Source organism: Aphanomyces astaci, assembly GCF_000520075.1.
Source record: "Aphanomyces astaci strain APO3 unplaced genomic scaffold supercont1.86, whole genome shotgun sequence".
In the NCBI taxonomy this organism is placed as follows: Eukaryota; Oomycota; class Saprolegniomycetes; order Saprolegniales; family Verrucalvaceae; genus Aphanomyces; species Aphanomyces astaci.
Window position 1 is genome coordinate 55311 of NW_009798349.1, and position 8127 is coordinate 63437.

The 8127-nt window shown below is 45.2% G+C and overlaps 2 protein-coding genes across 5 annotated transcripts; one reads left to right on the forward strand and one right to left on the reverse strand.

Annotated features, from left to right (window-relative positions):
• The first annotated feature begins 1545 nt into the window (after positions 1-1545).
• H257_16417 (hypothetical protein) lies at positions 1546-2768 on the forward strand. 4 transcript variants are annotated; one of them, XM_009844844.1, is made up of 3 exons: positions 1546-1833; positions 1906-2180; positions 2238-2768. In XM_009844844.1, coding segments are annotated over exons 2-3 (360 nt in total). In that variant the 5' UTR covers positions 1546-1833; positions 1906-2178; the 3' UTR covers positions 2596-2768. The 4 variants fall into 4 exon arrangements, with proteins under 4 accessions (XP_009843146.1, XP_009843147.1, XP_009843144.1 ...); XM_009844845.1 differs by having other exon boundaries at positions 1918-2180; XM_009844842.1 differs by having other exon boundaries at positions 1906-2768.
• Positions 2769-4674: 1906 nt separating this feature from the next.
• H257_16418 (hypothetical protein) lies at positions 4675-5620 on the reverse strand (the record flags this gene model as incomplete). The annotated part of the gene is made up of 2 exons (XM_009844846.1): positions 4675-4946; positions 5479-5620. The coding sequence occupies 2 exons, from the start codon at positions 5618-5620 to the stop codon at positions 4675-4677; spliced, it is 414 nt and encodes a 137-aa protein (XP_009843148.1).
• Between the last annotated feature and the right edge of the window lie 2507 nt (positions 5621-8127).

The window sequence follows — 8127 nt, forward strand, 5'->3', positions numbered from 1 at the left end:
TGTGAGCGTATTGCCCAGAGAGCCTCGCCATGCTTACGAGTACCAAGTCAAGGTGCATATCGCGGCCAGTACACCTAAGTGTATATATGTAGAAGCCATGTATCGAAGTTGATACCGCATATCTCTTCTGCGCTTACATAGAGCCTCCATTCTACGAATGATTACGGCACTATACTGCGTTTCTGTCTTTCGCACAAGGCCGCTTGCTTTCACGTAAAAGATGTAATCTTGCTCAAACTCCTACCGGTACAGTTTGCTCACACTTGCGTGGCCATATATCGGTAAATTAACGTTAGCGTGCATTGCGAGCTGCACGGTAAATGTCCACGATAGTGTTGTCGAACGAGTTTTCAACATCCACCTTTTATGTAGTAAGTATGTCACGAGTGTTGAGAGCATTCAGTTGTAGAGTCAGCCTTCAAATCGAGTTATCGTTCACGACAACCAAGTGAGGAAGGAACGGAGGATAAAGAGCAAGTAGAAATGCAAAGTGTATCAAAACAGACATATTTTGGATGTCTAGTCTGCCGCCCTATTGCAGGCTAAGGTTATGCGCTTTCCTGCAATACTCTAATGTGGTTGCAGTATTGTTGAAAATGAAGTTAACTTATCACAACACATCGAGCTCGATGTACTACCGTTGCGACCACGAACACGCCAAAAAGCTTGCGATTTCGTCATGATTAGGGTCTGGGCAGTGCGTCTATATAAATCTCAATTCGGAGTCAAGCCGACCATGACATGGTTTCTATAGTCGGAAGATTAATAGCGTAAAACTGTGCTGTGGATGTTTAGTTAGTATGTACTCTCTGCCAAATTATCAGTACTGTAAACCCAGAGTATTTACAGAGCACACTACTAAATTCATACCGACCTGTCATTTCAACGACATACATACCGGTATATATACTATACTTCACCACATCACGTTACTGAAACAAGTTCCATCAGTCGCATGGCATTTCTATCTCCAAATTGTCGTGGCTGGATGGAGTTTGACCACCTGCGTGGTTTTGCACATTATAGCCAATAGAAATGCTTAGCTTACAGCCTGACGTGCGTCGTGCAAATTCGATTTATATCACGTCAAATTCAAATATCTTGATATTTGTATTTACTGTTAGGGGTTCATAGTTTCTCGATGGAAACGGAATTTGCCCGACGCTCGTCGTGCACGAAGCCTTATAGCCGGATGCCGGTTGTGTAAAAACCGTATTAGTATGTACACTGTACGAATGACTTTCGGGTGCTTTGCGTTTCGACGATTTTGAAACGCATATTTTAATTCAAAAGTATTTTAATTTGGTACTACTCTGGTCCGTAATGTTTGTACCATTTGTGTTCTCATTGGCGGGATTTTTCTGATTTTCCACGGATTGTGGATCTAATTGGTGCATCCAAAAGCGCAAGATCTCATCTTTAATTGGCTAGTTTCAGGTTTTTCCAATTCGTTTTGCTTGGAAAATGGTACCCTGCCAATTAGGCGGGAGAGTTTGCAAATGTACGTTTTGACCCGTCAGTGATTCATTTTGCAAAACTACACCACTAAACTTGCACACACTTGTTTGTGTATGCCAGCGCATGTCGCCTCCTCCACTGGCGATTCACCAGGGCCAGTGCCTCGGTCGCGAAATCTCACGCCGACCCAACGCCGCGTTGTGTACGAGAAGCTTCTCGAAAGCTTTCGTGCTGGGAAGTTGTCCCACGGTGCTTTCAAGGAAGTGTTTCTACTGTTTGGTTGTCACTGGAAGACAATATCACGCGTCTGGACACGAGGACGTGAGTCCTTGGTAGGCAGCGGCACTTTGGCCAACGTTGCGTCCAAAATTCCTGGTATGTCCTTTCATATTCAATATTTCTACCTTGTTTGAGAGTTATCAATTTATACAATTGTACTTTTTTAAGAAATGTCGGTAGAAAAATGAAGCGGTCGCACGAAGAAGTGAAGGCAGCGATCCGTGCTGTTCCCCACCACTCTCGAGAAACATTGCAGTCGTTGGCAGCCGCCTGTGCCATCCCGAAGACAGCGATCGTACGACACCTGAAGGCAGTCGCTCGTTTTAAGGCCCGGTCTAGTTATGTCAAGCCGTTCCTCACCGCCGACAACCGCCACGCCTGGGTGGAGTATGCAATGTCGTTTCTGACCCTTCGTCGAGTGGAAATCATATTTTCTCCGGCATGTACGATTATGTGCATGTCGACGAAATATTGTTCGACTTGACTAAGGTTAAGAGAAGGTATTACGTTTACGACGACGAAGTCCTCGCCTTGCGCTCCATCAAGTCCAAGTCCTTCATAACGAAAGTGATGTTTTTAGCCGCCGTTGCTCGCCCGCGATACGACTACGGCCGCAAGCAAGCCTTCGACGGCAAAATTGGTGTTTGGCCGTTTGTGACGAAAGCGGCTGCAGCTCGCGCGAGCAAGAATCGACCAAAGGGTACTATTCTTACGGTTCCTTTGACCGTCAACTGCAACGTATACGAAGACGTCGTGCTCGAGAAGTTGGTCCCCGCCATCAAGAGCAAGTTCCAAGAAGCGCCCAAGGGCAAGGGAGCTTTGTCCAACAAGACAATGCAAGTCCATATCAACGAGTGAGGACAAAGTTCCTCGAGTCTCGTGGTATTCAAGGCGTGAAGATCGCAAACCAGCCTGCGAATAGCCCAGATTTTAATGTTCTCGACATAGGATTTTTTAACTCGATCCAAAGTCTTCAGTATCAAAAGTCTTCTCATTCAATCGAGGAGCTTATTGATGCTGTTGAAAGCGCGTTTTATGAGGTTGCCAGTTGAAACCCTGTCGAAAACCTTCATTACGCTTCAAAACGTACTTGATAGGTCAATTGAAATCCAGGGTAGCAACAATTATCAACTTCCTCACACGAAGAAGGATGCGGCAATCAAAAACTTGTCGATATTCAACATTGAATGCGAGGCGTCGACATATGAAGATGCTTTGGTTCATTTGAATTGTCGTCTTGGCGAAGATCGGCATATGGAGAGTCTCATGAATTCCCGTGATGAAGTAGCCCAATTGAATAAAAATGCATTATATTTTGTTGGTGCAATATGAGTTCCTGGAGTTCAATACAAAAACCTATATGTTTCAAACCGCCAAGGTATACTTTAAACCAAGTCAAAAACAATGGTACAAACAATACGGACCAGAGTAGTAAACTGAAAAACACAGGGGAGTCAGAGGACAGAGAGTTATCCGCATCCGAATAAACTCACTTGGAGAAAATGCCGCATCTTTCAGAGCAGTCAGCCATCCTCGTTGACTTGGACACTATGATTAGAACAATTGTCACTTGCAATCTACGTTCGACGCATGCCACTAAGTTAGAGGTTCACAGGCTTCTTCAATTGCGTTTCATGCTCCTAAGCTCTCGCTATATGCTTCCTCGGAGGCCTGCGCTACGTTCAATGGAGCAGTTATCTGTCCTTCCATTCATGTCTGTTTCTGACTTTGTGCAAGAAGTAAGAATTTGTCAGAGTACATTCTTACTTCATTTGTTAGAAATGCACAGTGTATTTTAACCATCAAGCAACAGAAGTCAGCGACCAGTTTGGGTATAGCTTGCCTGTGCTTTACACCGCCTCGGTCACAATGGCACGGGTGCGTCTGTTGGAAAGGTGTCAAGATCAAAAGGAGTTAGATCAGGAACAGTTCATCTGTACACCAAGCGAGTTATTATAGCTCTTGTGTCATTATCCAAATCTGAAATAAATTGGCCAAACAGCACTGAGCGAAGCATTCTTGCTCGGTACAATGCAGAACGTTATGGATTTCGTAACTGTATTTTGTCTACTGATGGCACACACGTCGTATTATATCGGAAACCTGCTTTGCATGGTGAAGAGTATTACAGTCGAAAAAAAGAATATTCAATGAATGTATTGTTGACTTTTGATCACAATTGTCAAATACGTCATGTGATTGCCGGATGGTCTGGCAGTGTTCATGATTCCACTGTGTGATCGTCCTCGTCGTCCGCCCTACGCCCCAACTCGTTCTTTGACACCCACCAGTACCAAGCCGGCGATTCTGGCTTTGCCTTGGGGCCAAACATGCATGCTTACTCCCTACCGTCTCCCCCAATCCTGTGAATACGCCAACGGGATTTTCAACACCGGCCAAGCAAGCATGCGTTGTGGTTTGTGGTTTGCAAGCATGGGAATGGCATCTGGAAAGGCCGCTGGTCCAGTTTAGCTCTACTTCCACTCGACATGCGGACATCACGAGACGCCAAGACAGTGTGTGATTGGATCCTGGCGGGTGCTTCGTGCTCCATAACATCGTTAATCGACTCCGCAATGGAGAAGTTGAAGTGCCCCTGTACGTCGAAAACAGTTCGCCAAAGAACCCCCTACAATGTGCCAGCTGACGACAATGCACTATTTTCACGTGAAAACATCAAAGCCGAGCTACTTCAATATTTGGGTCTGACGGAGTAAATAAATTTGCCATAAACATTATTCTAGTGTGTCTTGTTCAAAAAATTATGCTATGGTTTCAATATATTATTCAGGAAATGCAATTGAAACTAATTCATGGATTTTTGCGGTGTCTACGACTCCTGATACGACCAATTTTTCAATCAAGGACGCTCTAGCTTGTTGTTGGTCTCGGATTGCCGTCGCGGCTCAAATTGTTTGGTCATTCGCCTTCATATATTCAAACTTTTCGCATTCGAACTGAGTCATTTGGCTCTGGGCATCCATTATATACGGCAGCAAAGTCCTTGCGCGGGGTGAGTCTCTTTTCAGAGACAGGGAACTGGCGGGCAATCACAGGTGTCGCCCCACGACTGGTTGCCTTCGCACCATGTGCCTCGATCAACGGTGTCTTTGGCGCATCCATTGCTTGTCCTGGGTCTTCGATGTCGTTGGCGACCCAGTACTCGTCGTTTTCTGGGTCGTTGGGGTTGTCTGGGTCGTTAGATGCCCCTGCCAAAGAAGTGCCATCGTCGTCATGGTTGCCATCGTTGCTTCCACCGGCATTCGAATCATAAAAAGGTGAATGCAACTCTAATACATATTTATTTGATAATGGCAATGTCAAAATCATATAATGTTAGTAGTACTAGTAGTAGTTAGTTACCAACGTGGGAACTTGTTTCCAAAACAAACGAAGGGCCAAAGTTTTGGCGCTCTCAGTACAGTACAACGCATTCATCTCATTGTAATACGGGCAAATGTCCTCCAACTTGCCTTCGATCGTAAAGATTTCTAAAGTTCAATGATATGAATAATCAATCTATATGGAACGTAATCATAGAATTGTTTATTGTACTTTTTTTGTAGTCCTTGTCCGTCAAATCGCGACTACTTTTGCTTGGTCCGCACTACGTCAGTGCTCGCTGATACGAAGCCACATACGAATCGTATCGACTTTTGCCGTTAATGGATTAACTCATCATTGTATTGTCTGTACCTGGACTTCTTGTCTTGTGTGTTGACCAGCGTTTCACCGAGCTACCAACGACTGCTTTGACGTGCTCGGCAAGCATTTGGTGCCCTTGCGCTCGCGTGATCTTTTGCCCACATTTCACGGCTTTGTTCTTCGTTGCCTGTCCCGTCATGATGGCAAAGTTGTCGGGGATTCGTAGAAACTCGAGCATCGCCAAGCGATGGGCACGCGTCGTCGGTTCCCTCTTCCACCTTGTCGACGCTCTCGCCGGCCATCGTTGTATAACACTGCCTTGTTACTTTTTGTACTATTAATCGTATACTTTTGAATAGCATTGTATGATTGGCTGTTTACACGACTTGTCTCAAACAACTTCAAGTTGCGTTTGCGTTTCAAAACCGAAAAGCACCTCGCGAGGTGCTTTTGGTTTACGAAAAGCAATTGGAGTCATTAGAGGTAGTCAATACAGGAATTGGTTTGCTTTTCGTAGAAGCTAATAAAAATACAAAAGAATATAAATTTTGCTTTTCACAATCGAACGAAAAGCAGAAATTTCCTAAATTGACTCCCTGAGTTGCACATGCATATTTTTATAAATAATATTATCCATCACTTTCAGTGTCCTCACGGGACCCCCTCATCCGTGGCTTATTTTGGGGAGTTACACTACTGATACAGTAATACATGTACCGCGTAATAGATGTCCTTCCACGTAGGTGATAGATATTTCACAGCCCAATGACATTTGGGTGTTGACATAAATATCTCCTTCCAGGTATGCAAAATTCAAGTACAATGAAAATACAACAAGCACGTCATTTCTAGTAAAGGTCCATCTATATATCTATAGATACAGGTATTCTATATTTACAGTTTTAATTTTCAGTTCAGTAAATACAAACTCCAATACATTTTAAAACCAGAATTACAATTCATGATTAGTAGACTATATCGTCCGTCGGATCAATCGTGTCATCCACAGCAGAATTCGCAACGAGTTCCGACAATATATCGACATGAACCGTAGTTTCGACAGTTTCGTCCACTGCTTCATCTTGATGGACAATCTTGCATTTCGCAAACCCGTTGGTGATGATGGCTTCCGACAATCCAAACCACGCGTCTGTAATCCATTGCACCAGTGTTGGACGCTTCGGAGCTTGCAGCTTGAACGTCGAGTTCTGAGGCTTACTGTTCTTGACTTGGCGCCGAATACTGTGGATCAACATTTGAGACTTCATAGGCCGAATCCAGGCCACTTCTGCTGGTTGGCACATCCATGTAAACCAGGCAGGGATCTTCTCCAGCACGACATTTAACTCCACAGCACAGGCAACCACCTCGTCATTTAAATGCGCAGAAAAGTCGTCCCAAATCAACAACACTTTCTTCGTCGCAAGGTCAGCAAAGTGGTAACAATGGAAGACCACCTCGATGAGTGAGTTCCACCACGCAGTTGGGTTCCCGTAGTTGCGACACTGGGACCGATTCTCTAGGGGCTCGACGTCCTTCCACAGTTTTTTGCCGAATCCTTGACGAAGCGTCAGGTCTTCTTGCACGACGGCTTTGATCTTGGAAGCAGGCGTCTTCAACACCAAGAACAAGGGTTCTTCTTATCGGTCGAGTTGGCCATAACCATGGCCATTGCGCGATCCTTGGACTTGCCTCCACACTTGTTCCACACCGCGTTGTCGCCGTGAGCATTGAGCGTTGTGGTCGGTAGGTACTCATAGTTCACACCCGACTGGTCAGCGAGGACCACCTGGGCTACACGTGCCGAGACAGTTGCCAGCACCGCGTCGCCGTCTCCTTGTGACTGGTTCCCACACGACTGAAACAATCGCGCAGGCAATAAACCTTCAAAAAATAATACTACCTCAAAAATGTATATATGTATTAGAATAAAGAGGGTATTCAAAAGTTTAGAGGATATATTGCCGCGCAAGGTTATCCTGTTAAATTTATTGTCCATGGTCTCCGTCAAAATATCAATACATACAGGAACCTAGGAACCTGGAAGGAGATAGGAGTAACCACCTGGAAGGACATCTATTGCACGGTATAAGACTTAGCAGTACTCCAAGATGGGAATGTTTGCTGCTTCAATACTGTACAAGCTCGTTGTCACGAAGCAAGAAACAGGAGGTAGGCGTGGGTGATAGGCGTGTAGCAACTTTGCGCAGAGTGTCCAAGACAAACCAAGTGTGCGGGACAGGGGAAAACCAAAAGTGACATTCAGTCGTTTACAAACTATCTAGCTTCGTTTCTATTGGCTAAAAATCAGCCAAAGGGAAACACTGACCTGTGAGAATCAGCGCTCTTTTCCTTGTGCTAGAGCCGTGATTGGGTGAGCAATCACTAGGGTAGGGTTGCGACATGAAGAATATGCAGAACATGCAGGTATAAAGCGGCCACTGTCTCGGCCTGTCAGAGTTGATAGACTAGGCGATAGAGTTTGGGAGAAAATAGGCGAGGACAAAAGGCGTGAACACAGGCGAGGGAAAAGCACCACTTGACAGCCACCACTTTTCACAAGCCGAAAGATGGGCACGCCTTTGAACGGGCAGCAGGGCTCACAAACAGAGCAGAAAGCAGACACACGCCACCATGAGCCATGAGTGTCCGCGAAAAAGGCGTAGGGTAAATGGTGAATGTATAGGCGTGAAAAGTACAAGTGGGAGAAGAGACTGAAGTGGAAGGAGGGAAAAGTAGAAGGAA